The sequence below is a fragment of the Balaenoptera ricei genome, chromosome X (assembly GCF_028023285.1).
Source record: "Balaenoptera ricei isolate mBalRic1 chromosome X, mBalRic1.hap2, whole genome shotgun sequence".
Classification (NCBI taxonomy): Eukaryota; Metazoa; Chordata; class Mammalia; order Artiodactyla; family Balaenopteridae; genus Balaenoptera; species Balaenoptera ricei.
The window spans coordinates 29,284,745-29,311,947 of record NC_082660.1 but is presented as its reverse complement, the minus strand read 5'-3'; the positions used below and the strand labels follow the sequence as shown (position 1 = coordinate 29,311,947).

Sequence of the window (27,203 nt, the reverse complement as noted above, 5' to 3'; positions counted from 1 at the left end):
GCATCACCTGTGAGCTGGCTAGAAATGAAAATGTGTGGGTCCTACCCCAGCCTACTAAATCAGAGTCTCTGGGGATGTGGCCCAGAAAACTTTTAACAAGCTTTCCAGTCTCCAACTCATTTCTATGCATATTACAGTTTGAGAACCACTGCACTATGCCAACCAAAAACATTCAGAATGGGTAGATAACGGGGGTTTTAGTGACAATAATAATCTCTCTCTCTCTCTGTCTCTCTCTGTCTCTCTCTGTCTCTCACACACACACACACACACACACACACACTCTCTCTCTCTCTCTCTCTCTCTCTCTCTCTCTCTCTCTCTCTCTCTCTCTCTCTGCAATAGAGCAATGGAAAAGGAAAGCTAAGGAGATATTAGGCTGGATAAATTCAAGCATGTAATGTAGTCCTAAGAATTTATATTTCAGCTTAGCAGAGAGGGATTTTGTGATCAAGCTGTCCAAAGATGGAACAGGCTGCCTTGTAAAGTTGTAGAAGTATTCAAGAACAGGCTGGGTAATGCCTTGGTGTAATAATTTCAAGCATCAGGTGGACACATGACTTAAGCATCCTGATTATCCCCCTCCTACACTTTTCTTCTATTTTTTTTTCCAAATGGGTCTCTGCCAGAACTAGTTAACTCAAGAAGGGGTACATGGTGGAAAAAAAAAAAGTTTAGGCATGATCAGGTGAAGTCAAAGTAAACAAATTTCTGTAGAATTAATCAGACTTTTATTACAGTGTATGCATTGTGAATACACAATATGTGTTTGGGAATGTGTGAGGAAAAGGATAGTCTATGTAGTATGCATACGTTTAATAACTTTGACGGTGGAACTGATTTCTCTAGAAGAATCTTACGGGCCACTATAGTAACTGGTACAATACTCAGTACTCAGTAAGCATTTGTAAGAGAGATGGCATAGCATCCAGCCCAGGCTACTGCATGAAGATCATTTCACTGGATGTTACCTAAGTAGTATTCTCAAGTGCCATTAGCTCAGCTCTTCACTTGGGCATAAATTTATAAATTTGCATACTAATCAAGGGAAGTTGTGTTATTCTGCCTTTGACTCTACTCAGACGTAGACGTTTTCTATTATTCCCTTCGAACTATTATTTTAACCTCATATTCTATTAGAAGTTTAGGAACATTTTCATGGATGGATAGATGGTTAGATAGATAGACATAGATATAGATAGGTGGATAGATAAATAAGGGAGAGGGATTGGAGAGAGAGAGAGAAAGAAAGAAGAGGAGGAAAAGGAGAAGGAAGACAGCTATGAAAACAACAACAATGACGATGACAGAGACAGAGAAAGATCAGTTCTCTGGCACAGCATATTTGGCTTATCTTTGTTTTCCTGAGACTTTCCACAATGAGAATGGAGGGTAAATCCTTTAGAAATCACATAAATAATCTTGGATCCCTTTAGTAAAAGAAGTGTCTATTTTAGCAAATAGCAATAAACAAGAGTCTATTATAATTGCTGGGATCTGCTAATACATATTTTTTTTTCCCTGAAACAAACTCCATTAACCCTCCTTGATACTCTATCCTCATCAACATGTTAATAACATGGGACTAACTCTTACAGTTTTTTTTTCCCATACAAAACATATAATCTACAACCTGCTAATGATTGCATTTAGCCTAATTGTTAGGTTGCTGCTGGTGACAGAAAAATTTATCCTGGCAGATAGGCACTTCTAGAAGCCCAGCCAAGCACTTGGTGTGTGTGAATCAGCCTCCATATAGTTCTCACTTGGCAACCATTCCTGATGGATAGACCCCGTCTGCTCTGAGGAGAGGCCAGGGCTGCTCAATAGAGTCTGGAGAAGCTGAGTTGAAACACAGTGCTAGCAGGGTTTTGCAGACTCCTTCTTGACCGCAAGCCCCTAATTAAAAGGGCAGGATGGCTTACTCGGGCTGAGTTCTGCTCTCTCTTGTCAAGTAACAACCAGGGAGACAGACGTCTTTACAATTTGCTAGTCCACATTCCAAATGAATATAACATTTTACATGTCTGAGTTAACTGAATGTGTTGCCAATTTCATTATCAAAATATTTATAACTCAGGAAAGGATACTGAGACACAGAGAGTCTATGACTTCCCCAAGCTCAAAACCCCAGCTTTGTGACAATTCTGACACAGAAATTCTTGTATTTGAAGAAAAAAAAGAAAGTCTTCTTTTTCTTTTCCTTATGTTTACACTGAAGTATCATTTATATGATCTTGGGTTCTCTGATTCTTTGAGAATTTTCTCACGTAGGGTGACTTGTTACTTTTCAATACTTCAAAGACTTCTAAAGCATACATACATACATGTAAATAGTTCTATTAACTCTTTTCTGCTTTTGCCAGCATCCTTGTGACTGGCTCCAAGAGGGCATCTAAGCAAATATCTGCCATTCTTCTTGGAAAAGCAAGTTTCTCTCCATTTTCTTCATCTCTATTCCAAAGTTTTGCCAAATTTTGCTTTTGAAATGGGTTAGCTGGTAGAGCCTAATGATTCTAACTTTGAAAGAAAAAGACTCAAATAGTGACAGTTACATGTGTACTAGTGTCATTATTACATAATGAAAGTATCTAAGGTGAAAAGACTGATATGAACATATATTTTTCATTTTCTGATTAATTGCTTTGGTAAAAATTAAGCGCTCACTCTTTTCCAGGTACTGCAATGGGTGTTGAGGACGCTGAACAAAATTCCCCTTGTATTTATGTTTATGAATACATATGCTAGGAAAGTATAATAATATCTTTTTCTCAAAGAAGAGACATACATTCTATTAATATTAACTTTTATTCCTTCTAACATATATAGGAAGAATTGTCAATACTGTTATAATTTAATGAGGGAAACTATAGAATTCTAAATTTACTTGCACTGGGTTAATAACCAAGACTTCTTAAATGTATCCTTAATACTATTATTGTATCATTTGAGTACATATTCCACAAAACATATATGAAGTATTTTTAGTTCTAGCACCAAGGCTACACCAATACTTTTATTTTTATCACATCATTTTTTATGAAGATTAAAATAATTATGTCACACATTGCAAGTTTTCAGAGCTACTTTAAAATATGCTCCAGGCAAGACATGATCAGGTGGGGAAAATTATGATATTCATATTTTCAAATGAAAAATCAGATATGTATGTGCCTATCAAAAACACTCGAATTTTACAGTGTATATGATTAGCTAGACCTTTACCTCTAGAAACTGTCATTTTTTTCTCTAAGAGCCCAAACTACTTAATGATAAACTAATTATTAAATTAGTCCTAGAATGTAGTTACATAATGGTACAAATGTTGTAAATAAGAAAGGGAAAAAGAAAAAAACAGTTTATCCACAAATTGTTTGTTTCTACTGACAACACTTATTGAAGAAGGAAGGTGCACTAGTGACACACACAGTGGTCTCTAAGGCGGGTGGGGAGTAGCAGTAAACTCACGGTGTCTTCTGCCATTCCAGCAGGGAAATGGAAGAGCTGAGCTCAACTTTAGAAAGTTGCTTGGGGAGCCAGTGATTTCTAAGTCATCATTGTAAAATTTTTGAAATTCACTTCAACAATTTCACTGACACCAAGTGAACAGATAGATGAAACTCAGCAGCATGGTCATTCTGAATGGCATTCAGCTTTCCTAGATGTGCCACCTCATTCATTGTCAGTCCTGTAAACTGGCCTCTCCCCTTGCACGGATTTTGATATGGTAACTTTTTTTTTTTAATGTTAATACCTCTGTCATCTTTTTAAAATTATTTATTTATTTTTGGCTGTGTTGGGTCTTCGTTGCAGTGTGGGGACTTCTCATTGCGGTGGCTTCCCTTGTTGCACAGCCCAGGCTCTAAGCCCGAGGGCTTCAGTAGTTGTGGCTCGCAGGCTCTAGAGCGCAGGCTCAGTAGTTGTGGTGCATGGGCTTAGTTGCCCTGCGGCATGTGGGATCTTCCCGGACCAGGGATGGAACCCGTGTCCTCTGCATGGGTAGGCGGATTCTTAACCACTGCACCACCAGGGAAGCCCCCGATATGGTAACTTTTATATCTTTGCGCTCACAGGACTCATCGAGCAAAATAAGGATTGGATAAAAAAAATTTAACTCCCATTCTATGGCGAGCAAAAACAATTCATAGCTACACTTACCTGACTGAACCTGAATAGGAAAGTGACCAAATTGTTGAGTAATCTACTTGTGTGGAGTTTTAAAGTGTCGTGCCGTTATCAGTATTGTCACTAGCATATACCTTGAAACCAGCTATAGCAAATCAGTTGATTAATCACTAAGTGGCTTATTTAAATGACAAAATATAAAGAGCATTTTTTTTTAATTTTGAAAAATCATGCCAGTACTAGAATGAGCCAGATGCTTTACAACATGGTATCCATAATTTAAGAAGTAGTCACTCAAAGGATTTCTAATTCCATTTCCTTATGATTCGGGTTGCTAGAATTTGGAAAAACACTCTGAGGTAATGACAGAGTAAAATTAAATATGTGGATTTCATTGCTAAGGCTTATTTCTGATTATTTTTGCCGAACTTTGCTGTGTATATATATTAACCTCGTGATACTCATAGCAGCGGGTGGTGTTTTTTTTTTTTTTTTTTTTTTTTTTTTTAAAGATAATGTTCTTTTCTTTTTTTTTTTTTTTATAGCTACTTTATTTATTTATTTATTTATTTATTTTTTTTGGCTGTGTTGGGTCTTCGGTTCGTGCGAGGGCTTTCTCTAGTTGCGGCAAGCGGGGGCCACTCTTCATCGCGTTGCGGGGACCGCTCTTCATCGCGGTGCGCGGGCCTTTCACCATCGCGGCCCCTCCCGTTGCGGGGCACAGGCTCCAGACGCGCAGGCTCAGTAGTTGTGGCTCACGGGCCCAGCTGCTCCGTGGCATGTGGGATCTTCCCAGACCAGGGCTCGAACCCGTGTCCCCTGCATTAGCAGGCAGATTCTCAACCACTGCGCCACCAGGGAAGCCCCGGTGTTGTTTTTAAAAATGTGAATGTATACTTTTTTCTAGATAATTTTAAAGAATGTTGGCTTACATGAGGAGTTTTTTTTTCTAAAGGTCTAAAACAAACTCTTCAAAGATTTAATTACTCTAACAACAGAAAATGTGAACTTTGTTTTCCAAAGGAGAACAGAGCCTATGGAAATGTTGCTTACAATAATCAGATTGTTGGCTAATCTTAGAGGAGAAAGACATCAATTAATTCACCGAGAAGCATTAGCACTATCTTTTCTCAATAATTCACATCATAAAAATTTGGGGGAAAATTAATTTAGATGATGTTATATATAGCATACATATAATAAATGAATATATATAATAGATGAACATTCATTTATTCAGCCTTGACTTATTTCCTACATGATGATTAAAACTTGCATCAAAAACTACTCTTTAAAAATCCATCCTAATTCCCACATAAATATAGCTGTACTATAAAAAAAATAAATATTTCTTCTTTAGGGATATCCATAAAATTAAGGATATTCATAACATGGTGTCTTGGAAGAAATGCTCAGCTTTGGGTGAATACGGATGTTTGGGAAAAATAAAACTCGAAGAAGCATTGCCTTTACTGTGCCTACTCTCTTATTTATTATTTCTATCACTTCTTATGTGATCCTGTCCCCAGTTTTGCCTCCCTCCCTATTCCTTTTGATCTCCACTTCAGCCTCCATGGTTTCTCCATTATTTTCGGCAGTTGCTTCCCATGGGTCTCACACGCTTGGTCAGGTCTTATATTCCTATTCCTGCCCATGTATTCCCCCATCCCCAATGGCTGTAGAAAATCCTTGTCTCACACCCCTCCAGCATCTTCTTGCTTTTCCAATTCTTCTGCTTCTCAGCATTTCTTTTTTTCACTTTTTTAGCCTCTTCTTTGTCTCATCTGTATATTTCTGTCTTCTGACTCTGAGATGTTATCCACTTAGAAAATGGCACATCAGGGCATTGTTCCTCTGAGCAGATCTTCAGCACAGCCATCTGAAATGCTGCCATGAAGTGAGACTACCTTGCTATTGTTCATTTTTTTCCATAGCATATGCAAACTGCCTTGATTCAGGTCAAAAAGTATCATAATTGAGGAAATAAAATGCACAAAAATCTCCTTGATTATTTTTCCCCTAGAAATATAGAAGACAAATGATTTTGAACCAGATACGTAGAATAACACTTGTATCACAATAACAAACAGTGTTCTTTTGTTAGCATCTTATTGTAAATTCATTCTATAGGACCCTGATATCTAGTAACTTTTCATTTCCAAATAATAAGGACCTACCTATTACTTGCAAATTATTTTAATATATCTTTTACATAAAAGACTGTCCCTTCCGAAAGCTCTCATTTGGAAAATATTTTGGGGGGGGAAATAATTTTTAAAAATATTCACAGTGTGTGTTTATGTCCCCCTTTCTAGTCCAAACTCTAGCTATCTTAAGCTTTGTGTATATTTAAAAAAATAATAACAAAACGCCTATACTTTTTCATTCCTGTCAAAACAGGTTTACTAGAGTTAGTGAACTTAAAATAGTTATTGTAGAAGTTAGAAAGTTGATTTGCTCTTTCCATCATGTTCGTTGCCTTTTCACCACAGCAAAATTGTAAATGTAAACTTATTCCCTAGAAGATGAGTTGGGCTGCAATTTTCAGCTAATTGGGAGAAGCAGCCCTGAGTCGAGCACTGTCAGGCTGATTTGAGTCTTAAGATATGATGATGATTATTGTGTCAAATGTAATCAAGAATGTGCGCTCTGAACTGACTAAAGGCCTGGCTGTTTTTAATTCAGGTTCGTATATGAAGTAGACCTCTGCTTCACTGGTAGTCACAGCTGGCTGTAAACGTGAGCAATTTTAAAAATACAGTTCTGTTCTCTGTGGAGCTGTAAGGATCAGGGGTTGGATGCACAGAGGGAAAATATCCTCATTCTCTCCTTTAAAAATTCTATTTATTTTCAGTATAATGTTCTCATCTTGAAATTTCCCTGTAGCTCTGAATCAGTGGTTTTCAACCTCCTCAGATCCAATGCCAACCCCTTTCTTTCTTATAACAAATACTTTGTAACACCTTCTTTACTGTCATAAAGTAAAATTTGTAGATAATATACCCTACCTACAGGCACATTTTTTAAAAACGGTACACTGACTTTAATTTTAAAGAGAAATGCGAGTCATTTATAATAAAATAATATGTATTTCAGTATGTAATGATTCAATCAGGATCAAACTAGAACACAAATGAAGGTTCTAGTTGATTATACTGTGAATGCAATATCAACAAATGTGGGGTGACACCAGTGTGTTGTACCGGGACTCAAATACTGTGAGTGGCATTGGCCATCCATAGTGTAATTTTCCAAAATGCTAAACAAGTTTTGACAAGATTCTTAATAACACAATGTAAAATTTTCCTTGGATTTTCATGGCAGTTAGTTGCATTTATGAAAAATTCAGTGTGTATTAAAATCTTGACAAAAGTCTTTTATATTTGTATGTAAAATTGAGTTAAGTTCTAGGTTCAGGTGTTTATAAACAGGGTTTCGCCCTATGTGCTTATCTAGTGGGACATTCAAAAGTATTATGGGACTTGGAACAGTGTTTTGTTGTATGTGGAGTCTATCATCTCCAGCCCCTCCCCACGGAATACGAGTAGCACTCTTCAAGCACCCTGTTAGTCAAAATTCTCCCTCAATTTCCAGAAAGCCTCTGTTGTGTTGTCTGTAAGATTTGTTTAAATATTTTTTCCCCGACGAGAACTGATCTATCAATTAATGAAATAACATTTTTCTCTGAAAACCTGACCTTTTCTTTCTTGGTGATCCAGTTGCCATTTTATAAGACTGAATGAAATGAGCAAACATTTAACATCTGCTAGATTGTTTAGCACAGTCTTTAAAAATTCTGTGATTATCACTGCAGTTATAATCTATTTCCACCATCTTTATTAAATGCCCTGGTCTCTACAGAAGGGTGATGATGACATTCCTTTCATAGCTATATTAATTGCCTTCTAACTAGATGTTGACAAATGCAGTCGAATTCTATATTAAAATCACAGGAGATATTATTGTAGCTACCAAAGACATGTAAAATCATGAATGCTTCTTCGATGGAGGCTGTGAGAGAAATATGAACCCATTTCTTGCAGAGACTAATCAGGTAATTTAGTAAAACAAACACAGATATACACATAAACAGAGATTTAAAAAAAAAAACTTATCTATATGGTTGAGGCAAAAATAATTTTTTTCACTGAAGAATTTTTAGAATGGTAGGTAAGCAAAATGCAACAGTGTATTTACATTTCATCAGGACATTTGACAAGGTCTTTCATTATGTTCCTATGACTAAGTTGGAGAAATCCTGCTAGATGCAAGGTAAACTGGGTGGTTTAACAACCATTGCATGCTTTTACACAAAGAATGTTGATTAATAGACCAGTGTCAGGAGCTCCCTGGCGGTCCAGTGGTTAGGACTCAGCGCTTTCATTGCGGGTGGGGTGGGGTGGGGGCCCGGGTTCAATCCCTGGTCGGGGAACTAAGATAAAAAAAAAAAGATCAGTGTCAAGTGACGAAGGAAGATCTCTGGTGCTATGCCACAACGTTCTATTCTCATCCCTGACATACTAAATTTTTTTTTAATAGATGAACACTTCCGTTATGTTTTATGTTATGTTATGTTATGTTATGTTATTGGCCACTCCACATGGCTTGCAGGATCTTAGTTCCCCAACCAGGGATTGAACCCAGGCCCTCGGCAGTGAAAGCATGGAGTCCCAACCACTGGACCGCCAGGGAATTCCCTTATTGGTTTTTTTTGAACATAACATGAGTGGAGCTACAGAGAGGGTGTCTATTCCAATCTACGGGTGATGCAAAGCAGGGAGGGGAGGAATATGTTGGCTGACAGAGCCAAATGCGTGCCTGGATAGGATGACTTTTAAGGCCCTTTTGGTACATGCTATCTCCAGACCGGGATCAAACTTACAGTCTATCAGAAAATTTGCCAATCCGATGGATTCATTTTGACAGAACTTATTGTTTGCTTTGCCCTCTGTTTTTGCAATGCACCTAAAAATTCATTGAATTAGCATTCTTTGCAGGAGTACATTTAATTTCTTTTTTCAAAAAATGTATTGTTTTCGTGTAGGAGTAGCAGAAATTCAGTCATTGACAATTAAATGTGACATGTTGCCCAGTGAAATAGTCCACCATTTCACTTTAACTGCTAGTACAAAACTTGATGAAAGATATAAGCTCCAAAGATTTAATATCCACACTTCTACAAAGCAAAACATAATTTTGATCACAGGATTGCTTATTCTCATTTTTAAACATCTTAGTTATAACTGAGTAATAGTCTATTATGCAGTCAATTCTCTGTAACAAACAAGAGGATATCTACAAGTTACTGTGAGGTTCAACTGAAATAGTGTATGAGAAAGCAATGTATAAACTTTAAAATTCTATACAATATAAATTATTATTCAGTAAACTTGCATCAAGAAATAATTCTAATTTATGAGTGTTTTAGAAACAAGGGATTGTGACCTTCTCATTTTTAGAAGCTGTGCCTATTTCATTTTAATTTAATGTATTGAGTGTCTGTTAAATGCCAGGAACTGTGGTGTGAATCCTTGTCCTCAAGGAATTTACAGTAAGTTGATGATGATGGCTGCTGCTGCTGATGATGATAATGAAGATATAGAGCCTTTTATAAGCGATGCATTCATAAGTAAGAGGATTTTTGAAAGTACGTGTAGCCCTCAGATTTATTCCTTTAGTGTTGTAGTTTTAACTGAAAAAATAAATCCTTAATTTTTTACTATTCTTCGTAAATTTGACTTGATTTTATAGAAGGCCATCAGTATATTTCACATTATCTAGTTCTTTTAAATGTAGTTTCTCCCCATAGTAATTAAAAGTAAGAAAGCAGGAAACTTTAAATCTTTATTTTGATCATTAGTTTTAATTAGCTCAAGTTATTTGTAATCCTACAAGTCTTATAAATCATATCTGAGTCATTAAAAGGGATTGAAAATTAAAAGGGCAATTCTTTTAGCGTCTACCAAGACAGAGTCACTTTGAGAGATTAATTCATTTCTCAACCAGTCTTATTTCTAGGAAAGAAACATATGAAGGTTTGGTTTTCTTGTTAGATAATTTTAGTGTAAAACATTTCTCAAAAGATATAGATTTCCGGATTATCTTGGTATCATTAGCAAACATAAATTACCATTATGAGAAGGCCACAACCTTCTCAACTATAATTTTCTATTATTTCATAAGAATAAAAATATTTTATTCCTGATTGTAGTGCCCTCTTTTAAAATAAAATCCTCAAGCCTACTTCAAGTCCAAAGTGCAGTATTCATTTTAATAGGTCTCTTAGGTGGCAGCTGAAGATGATAAGCAAAGGAATAATAATTTTTGTCTTCACACAAATATACACCATAATCCTAATTCTTATAATAATCACAGCAAATGAGGCGCTTTTGAGAATAGTACTATATTAATATCCATTATGTTTACCTCACAGGGAGACTGGCAAGTCTACCTTAGGAGATAATGTCACAGTGGACTAGAGCCACTTACGTTGGAAACTGCCCAGCCTCTCTGAAAGTCAGGTTTCTCAGCTATAAAATGTTGATGATAATAACAACCTACCCCATTAACCTCAACAAGTTGTTTAACATATCAAAGGAGAAGATATACAGAGAAGGGCTTGAAAACTGAAGAGCATTGTTTTAGTGCAAAATTCTATAACAATAAATGTTGAATTTAAAGGACTCTCAAAAGTGCATTATTAACCACAAGAGTGCTGAATGAGGAATTGAGAAATAAAAGTCACATTTAGAGACTATAACTTGAAGTTCATATCAGGAATTATGAAATCGTTCGTATTTCTGAATTCCATTGAGACACCTCTACTGTAAGTTCATATAATCAGTTGATATGTTTTTAGCCACTTCTTTCCTTTTAAAGGGAATCTGCTATACGTTTGCCTTTTGATCTTAGAAAATTGAACCAACCTGCCTTGCTGTCTTCTGAATATTATATAACAGCATCTAACAATCTACTGTTCTCTTTATTTTTTCTAAGTTATTGAGGATGGGAATGCGTATTTGTTTGACTGCACAGTCTTATGAGACTTCCAGGAGATGATCTTTTTCATTGGTTTCTCTCCTAGTTTTCATCTATCCTTTAGAAGAGAAGAAAGCTACTCAGTCTAGCTTATCAACAAATTAGGAAAATATATCTTTTAAAGAGATTAACACTACAAGTGACCAAAACCAAGTTAAAGATTTTCATTATACAAATCAGAGAGAATTTATTTAGAGTAGAAATTGTGTCCAATTATAAACCCAACCCTAATCTAAGTTTGTATTCATCCAGACAGTAGTATAACTGTACATTTTTTCTAAAGGTTTTTTACAGTTCTGTAAATATCCAAAATAATATTTTGAGTCTCTGTATGTGAACCAAACCAAATGTAATCAATTACTCCCGACATTATTTTTAAACTTCTCCAAATAGTACCTTAAGGTATTGTATCAGTAGAAAAATATAAAACACAGATCTTAGACTAAAGAATGTTAATCTCTTTGTTAACATCCAAGGTAGTATCTTGAATACTGCACTTGTTCATAATATTTTGTATATTTTTTATCAATTTATTTTTCTCAGTGATAAATGCCTGAAACACAAGTCAAGTGAAGTGAGTAATGCAAAGAATAGTACAAAGTACATTTTTACTGCTGTCTCCTAACATTTTCTTTTCAGAAATATCCCAATGCTTTTAGGAAAAGTGTATAATTATGGTTATTTCTCTAATGATATATTGTGCAAATCTCAATTTTAAAAATGTCCATAGAGTAAAAAAATAAAAGAGATGAAATGTGTATTTTAAAATTCCTTACATGACTGATAATACCTATATTCTCTTACTATCCAAAGATAAAGTTCAGGTGATACATTTTTTTACTAAAATGTCTGTAGCATTGAAGAAAGTTTAAATAGATAGCTTCAAAGCTGTGGTTTATCTTTAGAGGACTAATCTATTTCTTCGTGCAAGTGTGTTGCTTCTGCACATGTTAAAAAGTCATCCTGCGTTGTCTGGGGTGACGAAAGATAGGAATGAGTTTTCTGAGAACTAATCAGCAATACTTGGGAACATTTAGGTCGTGGTTTCCAATTAACTGTGGAGAGTTTGAGTAATTTAGTACCAGACCTCAGGAGAGAGGGGATGAAAACCTCATTAATGCATATGTCGGTGAACAGAAAACCAGCAGATTTGCGTTGAAAATGGATTTTTTTTGTGTTGAAGCAAAGACCGGCTAGATCTTTCTACTATAGTTAGGATGAGAGAATATCTTTGCATGTGTGGGTTCCCTCTGGGTAGGTATATATGTGTTTCAATGATGCCGCTTATGGTAAAGTGACAAATAGATAAATTTGTGCTCCAAAATGAAGGCCAGGATTCAGAGGCATAAACTTTCCTGCACTTTTCTTTCTTTTCCTACAATGAATATATCAGAGAGGAGTGGACACAAATATCTATTTTCAGAGTTAGAAAAACCTCTCTTTTAGGATGCAAGACTTGGGCTATAATCCCAATTCTGCCACTTACTTGTGTGCAACTTTGGGAAAGTCATTATGGTTCTCTCAGAATCAATCTTCCCAACAGCAAAATGAAACCAGCAAGAACCTATGACATATATCTAAAAGGTTTCTGATTTGTATGAAAATCAATTCAATTAGGCAAACTTTTATTGGGCATCCATCACTGTATTTTGAGATAAAGCCCAGCTAGATGATCCCCACTTCCTTCGATGAGAAAAGGAAACAAATGTTTAAAAAGATAAACATTTGTTTATTTGATAAACAAATGTTTATCACTTGTTTGGCAAATTGAGATAGAAGTTCATGAATACAGTGTGAGGCATATTACATTTGGGCTACTGGTAGGGAAGCCACATGAACTATAACACAAATCATATTGTAACTATAGTCAAATGTTTACCTATCTGTCGCCTCCACCAGACTTGAATATGTTAAATGCCAAAGTCCATGTCCATGCCTCATTGACTTTTGTGTCACCATCACCAAGCATAAACCCTGGCACATAATACACGTGGACTGGGTGCATGGCTCCCCTAATGAATGAGATGTTGGCAGGCACGTGGAAATAAGAATGAGGTTCAGATTTCAAGATAATCTGTGTGGAGGTTGAAGCCACTGGGAAGGAATGAAACATCCAACTGGAAGCATACAAAGAAAAACAGAAACACACCGTAGGTAGAAAAAATAGGGGATACCTTGTGAAATGGTGAGAGAACAAATCTGAACATACTTTAAAATCTTTAAAGAGCTATATAGATATTAGATTTACAATTTATTTTCTATGCTGGACCTTACAGCCTTCATCTCACACCTTTTGTCAATCGTTCCATTAAAAGGACAGAGTAGGGGCTTCCCTGGTTGCGCAGTGGTTGAGAGTCCGCCTGCCAATGCAGGGCACACGGGTTCGAGCCCTGGTCTGGGAAGACCCCACATGCCGCGGAGCAACTGGGCCCGTGAGCCACAATTACTGAGCCTGCGCGTCTGGAGCCTGTGCTCCGCAACAAGAGAGGCCGCGATAGTGAGAGGCCCGCGCACCGCGATGAAGAGTGGCCCCCACTTGCCACAACTAGAGAAAGCCCTCGCACAGAGATGAAGACCCAACACAGCCATAAATAAATTAAAAAAAAAAAAAAATTAAAAAAAAAAAAAAAGGACAGAGTATATTTCTCACTTTAGAGTTCGATAACAGAGGAGAAAAGAGAAACATCCTCTCATTGCCACAACCCTTTTGGGTCATATATCTAAGTAGATGTTGCCCAAAGACAAAGCCACAGTCTTAGAATTGTTGCTAGAAAGGGAACTAATGGGATACTAGTCCAAGCATTATTGAAGGATTTGGCTTGGATTCATGTTTTTCATTAGTGCAAATTACTAATAGAATTGCTGGAGATTAAAAGGAATCCTTTCTACAAACTGCTGTATAGCCATAGGTAATAAAATCCTAGCTTCCCCTTGCAAATACAATATAGAGTTATTTAAAAAAAAATCAAAATTAATTTATTTACTAGCAAACTAGTAGAGACTGTTATGGTTACAGAGAATTCGAATGTCAGGTTAACCGTGGTTCTATGAGTAGTGTTTGACGTTGCCAGAAATCTTTTGGTCCAAAGTCCAAGTGCTTGCTGCTAAGGTACTCACTTTCTGTGATCTATGTCTAACAACAAAAAAAGGGGAAAAAAAGAAAGTCATCCTGTAATCCTTCCCCTAAAAATATCATAGGAAATGATAGTGGTTAAAATGCAAATAAACCAAGAAGGAAAGATTGAGAGTGTTTTATTTGGTTACTCCATGACAATACCAGGGCACAGATGGAAGTATTATTTAGTAGAAGACTAAGTGCTGTGAATTTCCCAAGTTTGTCACGCTTTCAGAAACACCTGGGCAAAATAGCCTTCTATATCAGACTGAGCCTTTTTTTCCCTAAAAATAATCAATGTGTTTGTTTCTGTTTGCTTATATATATATTTATTATATATGTATATATTAAAAATCCTATAATATAGTGCACTGATTAAATATCATCCATCCATGTATCTAATCATGGAATATTGTCTATACATTAATTAAGCTCTTCAGCCTTACCTTGGAAAGTAGTAGGTTTCCCTTTTCTCTTTTGCTTTTTGTGTATTAGGTTGACCCATAAGAACTTAGTGATATTCAACTTAATAGAAAATCTGGAGTCTTAGCGATTTATTCAGAGATACCATGGTGTGTGTGTGTGAAGGATCAGATTATTACTTATCTGATTGCCTCATTGATAATCAGTTCTTCAAAAGAAAATGGAGATACTGAAGACATGCCTTCTGTGATTTTTCCCCTTTATGCAGACTTGTCTCTGGATGAGCACCTTCTTGGGCAGGTGCAGGATTGCACTAAGCTTTATAGCTCCAGCACTTTGCCCCTTCAGTAGATTCTTGCTTCTAACTGGTGATAGTGCAGCTCTGCCTCGTCTATAGATCTCCTTAAAGGGCAACCAAAGGTGCAGTGGCTCTTCAGGCTCAGTTGCTGAGTGTGAGAATCCTCCGTCCTGTCTCCTTTTGAGACGACAATCTGTGCAAGCATAGTTATATATTTCTCCACATACATTTTGTAACAAGTATATTTTTCAAATTTTTATTTAGTGTGACAATTCAGCAGGTCAAGTTCTCCAAAAGGCAGATCCTGAGAAAGCGATTAACGTGCAGGAATTTTTTCTGGAGAGTGCTCTCAGGATTCATACCTGTGAGAGAGGAAGGGGAAGGAAGCACGGTAGGGCGGAAGGAGAAGCTGGGCTTTAATTCAGTTGCAGCCACAACATCAATCAACCCTCCTCCTCTCCGCTCCCTTCCCGAATTGTCCTGAGTTGGAGCAAGGGGACCAGGCTTCTATAGCCCACACGTTAACCAGTCACTGGATGCAACCAGTACTTCTCAAAGTTTGGTCTCTAGCGTCGGTGATTCTCAAACTTTAACATATATCAGAATCACCTGGAAGGCTTGTTAATACACAGCTTGCTGGCCTCCACACACAGAATTTCTGATTCAGTAGGTCTAGGGCAGGGCTTGAGAATTTGCATTTCTAATAAGTTCTCAGATGCTGTTGATGCTGCTGGGCTGCGGAACAGACTTTGAGAACCACCCTGCCTGTATTTACATATGGAGGTTGGTGTATGGTGCCCTTATGAATAGAAGTCAAACCTTTTGAAGTCACTATCTCAGTCCACACTCCATCAAATTCTCAGCTATTTTTGTGCATTATAAAGCTGAATTGCTGATAATTAAAATTTTTATATAAAAAGTACTTAACCAATGCAGTAGATTATATTTGTAAAGCATTATTACTATTTTATGATATCTGGTCATTCTTACTTTTAAAGTTCAGCCAAATTTTCTCCAGGGTCTATAATTTGATAATCTGGATAGGGGAATTAAAAAAAAATAATCTATGTTCCAGATCTTTAGTTTTGTTCTAGGCCAATTTTTTTTTGTTTCTTTATGATTCTTATTATTTCTACATTTTTATTTTATCATAAGCCATTTAAAGCCATATGGTTACAGAAAATTTTAAAGTATGGCATATAGTCAGAGCTATTTGGAATGCACAAATATGGCATACAAGTACCCTTGACTCATTTCTAGTCTAGACTTGGCACAAAGTTTAAGAATTCAGTGTACATAGATTGATCGCAGGAGAAAGGATGCAGCCTTAAGTCTCCCACACAAGCAGGAAATAACAATCTCACCTCTGATCAAAGAGATTTTCTGCTATTGCTGCCATTGAATTTTTTTAATGTATTTCCAAATTAGAAAATATTCAGCCTGATGTTGTCAATATTTCAGACCACGAGGGTATCGTTTAGGAAAACAGTGCCTTACGGTCCTGAAAGAGTTACTGCTCTTCTCTAAGGGCCTAATTTACAAAGCAGCAAACTCACTGGTAGGATTTGGCTGGAAATCTCATTGTCTCGGTAGAACCCTTTCATCTGATTTATGTGCATCACAGTTTAGAAAGTTATTTACTAGTTACTTTCTCTGGAAGCAGAGGGTAAGTGGTGTTTCTCTTTAAGGATAGAGGAGCTAAGATGCATCAGGTGCAGCTCATATGATGATGAAGCTGATAATAAAATGCACAGTATCGAATTCTCCAAGCTTCCCTCTGCCATGAGGGAGTTTCACACTGCTCTTTTATTTTGTGTGAATTTGGAGTATGTTAGAATATACATCAGTGTCTAACCCTGCATTTGTCTTCTGCAATGTGACAGCTTATTTCTATGCCAGATTTGGAGCTGGTGGTGGAGTAAATCTTAGTGATTTCCAGTGCACGAGCCAACCTAAAATATTAGGCTGAACCGGATGAAATTGCCCCTTTTGTAGGTCAGAAATGGTCAAACGTTAGCAATTACACATGCTTCAACCTGTACATTTGTACGTTTCATGACAGATTATAACAGTAAGATTCTCAGTGTTGTTGCAATGGTTCTGAATTTTTAAATCATCTTAAATAAAAAGATAAATAAATAAGCAAATAACGATATTTTGATATTTCTCCCTGTGTTGATAATTTGCCTGGAAACTAAATAAGCAGGGAGCCAGCAGTTCAGGTCAGCCCTTGAACTCCACGAGGTTTAACTGGTTTGCCCAACCAGAACACCAAGCTACCTTTCAGCTGTGCAGTATTCAAGTTTATTTAGGAGTTGATAAATAGCTTAGTGCAATGCTTCCTTTTTTCTAATAGCTGCATCCTCATAAACCTATTCTACCCTCTGCCAGTTAATGCAGACAGAAGACTTTTATCCAGGATGAGCATCGAAACTACACTGTGGAGGACTGTGTGCTCAGCAAACACCTCACCCGTGATGAATAAACAGCTCTTCCGGGGGCTTTGCCGCCGCTGGCTTGGCAGGACTTGTTTATTGCCTGGTTTGCACATCCCATGATAAAGTTGCTGCTGAAATAAATTGCAGTTTTGCATAATTATTGACAATCACATCTTAACAAGCAGTGTGTATCATATTCAAGTGTTCAGTTTTTTTTTTAAATCCATTTTTAGCTTATGTTTAATCCCAGAGAGTGTTTGTGTAATAATAGAAGGCAAATATGGCATGTAAATAGAGTACTAATTTCCTCACTGCAGACAAAATTTACCTGAATCTTTTTCAGATGGGACTGTTACTGCCTCAGGCAATTTTCCTTCCCAAGCTATTATTACGTAGATGTTTGCTGAGGGCATATGTGTGTGTATCCACAATACATGCATTATATATATTGTCAGAAAATATGAATAACTTTTTTTTAGACTTTTGTGTCATTAGGGAATTTGGTTCATTCCGTCTAAAAGATTAGAGACATGAGAATGGGATGTGGGCAGAGGGAACTAACATTTTTGAGCAACTATAATATGTGACTACATAATGTGTGAGGCACTCAGCTTTACACACATTGTTGTATTTTCACTCTCATCACAGCAATATGTATTGCAGATGAGAAATCAGAGAGGTTAAGTAACTTGCCATATCACACACTTGGTAGAGGATATTGGGATTTGAACCCAGATCTGTCTGGATTTTAGGCTCCACTTTTTCCATTACACATAAAATTTTTCTTTTGGAAAAATATTCTCAGTTGTATGACCATCAGGTAATGAAAATTAAAGCTAACACAATTAGAACATGATAGTGTTATGCAAAATTACATTTTGTACAATAGTTTCTATGAAATACATGGTTTTCCTACTTCTTAGTCTTTTTGTTCTCTTTTGTTCTCCAGTCCCCTTCTCTTTCTTCCTCCAGTGTTCAACTTTCTGTTCTAGGTTTGCATTTCTCCTGGCCTATCTAATCATGATTTCCTGCCTCAGGTGACATCAAAGATAAGCATGGTATAGATTTTAGGGTTTTACCTGTAAAGATTAGCTTAAACTTTTGCAGCATATTAAAATAAGCTTTCAAAATTGACCAGCAGAAACTAAAAAGCTTAAAAAAAATTTTTTTTGGAAAATTCATATACGAACCTTCAAAAGTCTAAAAGTCCAAATACACACACACACACACACACACACGCTCTTATAGTGGTTGATGCTTTGAAGAGGAGTTTTAGCAACAACTCACCCCTTTGTTCGTATATTACAATTTAATCCCTTGGACTTTGCTCTTTTTGTGGGATTCACTGGGTGCACCTTTCTGATGTTTGAAGAGAATTGCATCTGGACATTTGTTCTTTTGCAGAGTGAGTGAGCGAGAGACTGCTTTGGAAGAAACTCATCGATTACTGCAACAGTTCCCCCTGGACCTGGAGAAGTTTCTTGCCTGGCTTACGGAAGCCGAAACAACTGCCAACGTCCTGCAGGATGCCACCCATAAGGAAAGGCTCCTAGAAGACTCCAAGGGAGTAAGAGAGCTGATGAAACAATGGCAAGTAAGTCAAGCATTTCTACTTTATCCCTCTTGTGAATCCAGTTGAAGAATTCTCAGCATTTGTCCTTGTAATTGATACGCTGTGGATGAAATAAAATAGTTGTTTTACATGGCCTTATGTATTTAAGCGTTTGGGCTAGAAGAAGAGAGACAGAGGAAAAAGGAAAAATCATTTATTATTTCATTTAATACCCCAGTCTTCTAAATAGTGTGTGTTTTTGACCAGGAAAAACTTGCCCATAAAGCTAGAGCTTTGATAAGAAGAAACTTTGCTCAGAGAAATAAATTAGGGATTGGCTTATTAAATTAGAAAAAGTTGCCATTTTTGAGTGTTTATTTAATATTTTACATGGAAAGCATCTGTATGAATTGTCTGTTTTATTTAGCATTGCTAACTGAATCAGTTTCCCTTCATTACTTTCTAGTAAGTTTTGAAATGTTAATCTGGCATTTTGTAGCTTTCTTCCTAACATGATCTGTGAAAATAAAAATGAGATGGCTAAATTTGTCATAGTTAATGATCACACAATTTTCGACAATTGTTTTTTCCTAGAAAAAAGAATTATTGCTATAAAATTTCATAGGCATAAACAGTGAAAACAGAAGTTTCAGGTAGTTTTGTTTACATGAGGTCTTGGTGAGAATCTTATTCTGTAGTTCAGGAAGGCTCCTGATGCCTACTTTCCGGACCTGACATAATTTTCCTGACCTACAATGGAGTTTTGTTATGTATAGTTGAGTTTTCTGACTCGATATAAGAACTTTACTAGTACCGCGAAGAAAATTTGGAGTGTTAGAATAATATGATCCATTCTTAGGACTAACTTCAGTTTTTTAATGTTTTAAAATTGTGATGAAAAAAGGGATAGTATATCCTAGGTTGAAAAATAATTCCAAAATCAAATCATATTAAGCAAAGTTTCATCTCCTCCCCTCCTTGTTGTTCTCCTTCTTTTCTTCTGTTTCGATAGGACATTTGATCTACTTGGATGCTCTTGTATGTAGAGTAGATGACAGTGGCAATTTAGAGCTTCTTGGATTCCTCATTCTTGCTTTATCATTATCCTCGGACCCCACTTGCTCCCCCACAATGTGTGTTGAGTTAGTTTGATCATTTGGAGGTAGTTTGTTTAGAACAATACCTGACTTTATCTTCCCGGATATCTCCCACGGCTTGTGAATGTAAATGCAGTGTAAAGTGCATTTTTTGGTCACTCTTAGATAAACAGTTAGAAAATGTGCTGCTGTAACATATTTGATTTATGATATTTCATAAGTAAAATTTTATTTCTCCTTGTCCATGCCCATAGAGCCACCCTAGAATTTTAAATATGTGGATTCTCATACTCCCCTCAGCTATGGTAAATAAAGAGTAAAACTTTAAGTGGATTTTTTAAGCAGATTCCTTTTAAAAATAAATCCAGTGACTCAATTTTATAATAGGGACTTAATAAAATATTTCTTAAATTGATGGATGTCTTGTTGAGGGCAAAACAAGGATACATCCATCTATCTCCTATACTTTTTATATTTATATCTATAGTACTTATACAATGAAAATTCATATATAAACTTCTCATCATGAGAAACTGCAAGATTCTGAATCATTAAAGAAAAAAACTGCAGTGTTTCCTAACTATGTTTACTATGGAAGAATGGAGAATAAAGTACATTTTGTGTTTAGATTTCTGATCTCTTTCAAAAATAGTTGGAAATTATGCCGAGGAAACTTTCTTAGCTTATTCTATATTACTCATAAAAATGTATTTACTCTTAAAAGCCATATAAAACTCCCTTAGAGTTTCTGAAAACCTTAGACATATCATTTTCCCCTTAACTGTAGTAGGACTAACTAAGATTCCAATGTTATTTTAAAAGAGACAATTTCTCATTCCCTCTCAGTTAATATTGTGTCTTCTATAAATTCCAGTTGCCTGAGGTTGAAACTACATTTTATGGATAGGAATGACATTTATAGCCAGCTCTGATTTTCAGTTAGATGGCTGAATGATGGTCTTTTGATGAAAGATTAGAAGATGTCATGGTAAAAACTCTAAACTACTGAAACTATTGATTATTGTTAATGGCACATTTCAACTGATAGAATTGAATCAAGATACTGGGGTTTAAAAGCAACAAATAGAAATGCTAAGCTTGAAAGTAAATAAAACCACATACCTTCAGAGATTACATGCAGTTTCAGTATTTCAGCTAAATCGAAGTGTTTGCTTTTTTTCCCTCCAAAGATGACTTTTTTAAAATTTTGAACAAAAGGAATGTTCTGTAATATGTGTGAGGGAATAAAGTGTAACTGTATGCCTTTCACTTCGTTTGCAGAAGCTGGTAGCATTATATTCATTGTTTGATTCATGCTGTATAGCAAGAATAGTTCTTACATATTAAAAAAGGAAACTCCAAATGCCTAGCCAGAGCAGCGGCTCTCCCAACAGATTTCAGTATATCTGTCCACCCAAAAGCAGTGATGTTTTACTTTATACAAATGCTGCTGAATGGAGACAGGGGGTCAGAAAATGGGTTTTTCTCTGTGACTGTCAGTCGGTTTTTCTATATATGGAGACTCCTGAATATCACTGCTTATCATCCACTTCATAGGATGTTTACTTCTCCCAGCAATAATTACAATTCCTGGGTTTGATAAGCATACGTGTATTATGAAGTATATGCTTCCTGAATGGAATTAACCTGATTAATTCCACTCTGAAAGCCACTAAAGTTTCTTCCTTATATTAGAAAAAAAATGTTATTTATTTTCCTTACTAAAAGCAAGATCATTATATTTGTCCTTGTGCTTTAGGATGAGGAGATTTTTTTCTTATAAGTATTGTTATTTCTGACAGTATAACTGGAATCTTAAAGCCAATATATTTTTATAGAGTACCGTAATAGAGCCCTAAGAGGTGACAGTTTGAAAATTTATTCTTAAAATGAAGAACTATATTCATAATTGAATCAGATTCTTCCTGTGTCCAAAACATTTCCTGCTTTAGGCCTCAGAGAACTGATAAAGATGGTCGCAGTTCTAAGTTCTAACATAAAACCGTGGGTAACTAACTGAAAATAGTTAGTTAAACATGCAGACTCTGCATGTTTACTAATGTTTCACAAGAATTTCACCAATCTTAACTGGTTCGCTAAGCACCCCCAAGAGATAATTGTAATAACAGCTTGTAAAGAAGGTGTGTGGGGTTGGGTATGTGCTGGGGAGAGATGGTCATAAAGGTGGCATAATTAGGGTCTTTTTCTCAGCAAGAGAGACTATGGAGCAATTACTATTTGAGATTCCCTCATCTGTGATCTGGGTCACGTCACAGGCCATATCTCTCAACTCACTCCCTCCTCTCATTTCATTTGTTTTACCTATGTCTCCTCCCACCGTCCCCCACCCATTATAGAAATGCTCTTCTATTAAACAAAACACTTCCAGAGAGACAAGGTTGATAAATTTTGAATTGTACATCAGAGTACACCTGGAAATTGATTAAGCTACCTTAAATTTCTAATATGTTATTGAAATTGGGGAATTTAGCTTCTTCAGTGTTGCTCACAATATATCTTGGCCCACTGATTCATTCCAAAGGAAGAAGGAAGAATGCAACCTCAGTAGCAAAATTAGTATCCTGAATAAATTGGATTGTCAAATTTCTTGGTGCATCTGAAAAGAGAGAGGTAATCTGAAGAGCCCTGATTCTAAGAAAAGAAAACCCTCTGTGTATTCCTTTTTGTTGCTATAATTTGAATTGAGTCTTGTATGTATTTTTTAATCTTTCTCCTTTGGTGTCTAAAGATTATGAAAGTTTACCTTGATGTTTTTCTTTTGCCTAGTGATGTCTGCCTGCCATTTTTGATATACAAAACATATATATATATATATATATATATATATATATATATATATATATATATATGTTCCCTAAGAACTTTGATTGATTCATCAAATCTTTATTAAATACCTGTTGGATGCCTAGTGTGGTGTTAGGACTAGCATTACGAACATGATTAGAGAGATGTTTTTCAAACATAGTTCAAAGTACTAGGTTATGTAATCAGTTTAATGAGGATCAATCCACATTTTTTTAAACAGAAAGGAATAAAATTAATAGAATAGAAAATAACAAGAGTCCATCACTCTTAAATAAGAGTCGGTATTATTTTCTGAAGCTTTAGTTTCAACTATTTGCATATGTGTGTGTGTGTGTGTGTGTGTGTGTGTGTGTGTACATACTGGATCAGTGTGTAGCATACGTTCAAAAGCCTCTGCCTTAGAGTATGATTTCTGCCCTTGGGATGCTTATATTCCAGAGGTGAAGATAGTTATGCTAAGACAAATTTGTATAGTAGTGTGATGGGTGTTACAGTAGAGGGCTAGACAGGATCTAGTAAAAACAGAAGGTGATTAAGGTAAGCTTGCCAGAGAGGCCAGGAAACTCACATAGAACGCTGTTTTTCAGTCTTGCTTATACATTGGAGGAGATTTTTTAAATGCTGATCTCTGGGTTCTACCCCCAGAGATTCAAACTGGATTGATCACAGCATGTCCTGTCCATGCTTCTCATGTCCAGCCAAGGTTGAGAACCTCTGTTCAGAGAAAGTTATAAGAATGTGTTAGGAGTTGGCTAGATACACAGAGTTAAAAAGGGAAGGAAACAGCATGTTGAAAGTCCTGGACAGTTGGGTAGTTCGGGAATCGAAAGGTACTCCTCTATGGGTGGGGTATGATTATTATAAGAAATGAGTTTGGAAAGATCAGCTGGGGCTAAATTATGTAGAAAGGTAGCATGGTATAGTAGATAGAGTATGAGCCTTGTAAGCAGAAAGACCACTTATTTTACCACTTGTTGCCTAACCTCTAAGTCTCAGTTATATTCTTCTGTACAATGAAAATAATACTTTACAGGATTTTGTGAGGAATAAATGATAGAATACATGTAGAATGCCCACCAGAGGGGCAGAGTGTTGCACTCAAAGTGTTCAGTATGTGTTAGCTGTCTTTCCCTCCCTCTGTCTGCCTATCTTTAAGAGTTTGGACTTTATCTGTAGTCTATGGGAAGTCACAGCATGTTTTTAAGCAAGGAAATGGAATAATCTAACTTATGTTTTTGAAAGATCACTCTGGTAGCTGTGAGGAGAATGAATTGGAAGGATATGAGACCTGTCCAGGAACAAAAGTTAGAAAGTTATTTCTGTAATATTCCAAGCAAGAAATGATCATTAAGGTGTTGAGGTTGAACAAAGGAAACAGATGTGTGAGCTATTTGGAGGGAAAAAGTAATATTGTGATGTAGATTATGGGAGGAAGAGGTGAGGGGGGAATGTGAGGTACAGTGAGGAGTCACTGACTGCTTATCATTTGGCATGACTGGGTGCCTTACAGAGTTGCAGAATTAAAGAGGAAAAATAGTTATGGGAAGAGAAGTCAAGAATGCGGCTGGTTTTTCTTTCTCAAGATTGCTTTGGCTATCCAGGGTCTTTTGTGTCTCCATACAAATTTTAAGATTTTTTTGTTTTAGTTCTGTGAAAAATGCCATTGGTAATTTAATAGGGATTGCATTCAATCTGTAGATTGCCTTGGGTAGTATAGTCATTTTGACAATATTGATTTTTCCAATCCAAGAACATGGTGTGTCTTTCCGTCTGTTTGTGTCATCTTCGATTTCTTTCATCAGCATCTTAGAGTTTTCAGAGTACAGGTCTTCTGTCTCCTTAGATAGGTTTATTCCTAGGTATTTTATTCTTTTTGATGCAGTGGTAAATGGGATTGTTTCCTTAATTTCTCTTTCTGATCTTTCGTTGTTAGTGTATAGAAAATGCAACAGGTTTCTGTGTATTAATTTTGTAACCTGCAGCTTTACCAGATTCATTGATGAGCTCTAGTAGTTTTCTGGTAGTAGCTTTAGGATTTTCTATGTATAGTATCGTGTCATCTGCAAACAGTGACAGTTTAACTTCTTTTTCAATTTGGATTCCCGTTATTTCTTTTTCTTCTCTGATTGCCATGGCTAGGACTTCCAAAACTATGTTGAATAAAAGTGGCAAGAGTGGACATCCTTGTCTTGTTCCTGATCTTAAAGGAAATGCTTTCAGCTTTTCACCATTGAGTATGATGTTAACTGTAGGTTCATCGTGTATGGCCTTTATTATGTTGAGGTATGTTCCCTCCATGCCCACTTTCTGGAGAGTTTTTATCATAAATGGTGCTGAGTTTTGTCAGAAGCTTTTTCTGCGTCTACTGAGATGATCATATGGTTTTTATTCTTCAATTATACAATGGAATATTACTCAGCCATTAAAAAGAAGGAAAGAATGCCATTTGCAGCAACATGGATGGACTTAGAGACTGTCATACTGAGTGAAGTAAGTCAGAGAAAGAGAAATATCATATAATATCACTTATATGCAGAATCTAAAATGAAATGATACAGATGAACTTATTTACAAAACAGAAACAGACTCACCAACTTAGAGAATGAACTTATGGTTACCAGGGGGGAAGAGTGGAGGGAAGGGATAGTTAGGGAGTTTGGAATTGACATGTATACACTGCTATATTTAAAATGGATAACCAACAAGGACCTACTATGTAGCACAGGGAACTCTGATCAATATTATATAACAACCTAAATGGGAAAAGAATTTGAAAAAGAATAATAGACACATGAACATGTATAACCAAATCACTTTGCTGTACACCTGAAACTATCACAACATTGTTAATTAACTACATTCCAACATAAAATAAAAATTAAAAATTAGTATAGCTGATTGTTATACAGCAGAAACTAACACAACAATGTAAAGCAATTATACTGCAATAAAGATGTTAAAAAAAAAGATGTTAAAAAAAATCAATGACGTAAAAAAATAAATGGATAACCAAAAAAAAAAAAAAAAAAAAGAATGTGGCTGGTTTTGAGGTGTCTATGAATAATAGAGGTGAAAATATCACCTCCCTTGAAGCAGTTGTGAATGTGGATCTAACATTTGGAGAAAGATCTAGGTCAAAGATGTAAAACTGAAGGACATCGACATGGACTCCGTAGAAATACATAATATTACACAGAAATCAATGTCATTGTTACTTGAATTTCTCCATTCAGAAATATATCTAAAAGTCACTAAAATATTACTTACTGTAGCATAGGATTAGTCTTAATGATGCCATCTTCTGCTATTCCAAAGGACATAGCTTTAGAGACTCTCTTAAATGTTTTAACCATGAAAAAAGGCACAGAACTAGCAAAGCTTTGGTGTAAAATTCATACTGTGGAGAAAGTAAAAGTATTTAGGTAATCTATCCAAGATCTTGAAAAACTCTTTCCAATAAGGGGAATTAATTTCTTCTCTTATATAAACATGGAAAATTTTTATTTACCTTTTATTCTACAGTAAAAAGTTCATACACAGTCACAATGCTATGGGTTGTAGTACTCAGGAATAGATTCAAGAGCCACATGCTTGTCATCTTACTATATTCAGTAGTTTATTATGCTCCAAGTTTGGACCCTGGAATCCCTGTAGATCACAGAGAAAATCCAAAAAAGAAACAGTGAAAATAATTAAAAGTGTAGAAATAAAGTCAATGAGGAAAAATATTCAAGACTGGTGTTTTATCTCCTATAGCAGGGAAGACTAAATATAGAAAATAAGAATCCATTTATTTTTATCCAGTGGTGGAAAACAATAATTTCAATATAATACAATGAGTTTAATCACTTGATTATAAGGGTTATAACACTCTAAGCCATCTTACCATGGTCTCTTTCATATATAAACATGTTAATTCAGTGTATCGAAACTTTAGGACCTACTCTTTTGGATATTGCCACTAAAGTTAGTTATTATCTGGAATGATACAAGGGAAGCACTAAGTTGAATAACTTTGTAATTCAGTCATTGGATTCTATAATTTTATATATACAAACTAAAAGAAAGGCTCACATAGGTAAGAAGACACTATGCATACTGAAAAGTCAATTTTGATAGCCCCTAATAACGATTGTCTTTTATTTCCCACAGAACTTTTGTGAGGCTCTTATAAGGTAATAAATATTTAAAGCACTTTGAAAAAGCTTTCTTCAAGTGAAAGATCCTTATTAATGTTATGAATTACCATTAGACAAAAGTCAAACTAAAGATATAAACTTAATATCATACT

At 35.9% G+C, this 27,203-nt stretch overlaps 1 protein-coding gene across 6 annotated transcripts in view; it reads left to right on the top strand.

Moving 5' to 3' along the window:
- Positions 1 to 27,203, top strand: part of DMD (dystrophin) — a 2,476,968-nt gene that overhangs the window by 1,938,052 nt on the left and 511,713 nt on the right. For all 6 annotated transcript variants that reach the window (XM_059910880.1, XM_059910875.1, XM_059910877.1 and 3 more), the window contains one exon: positions 18,842 to 19,031. In XM_059910880.1, coding sequence (XP_059766863.1) covers positions 18,842 to 19,031 — 190 coding nt within the window. The remainder of the gene's footprint in view (positions 1 to 18,841; positions 19,032 to 27,203) is intronic.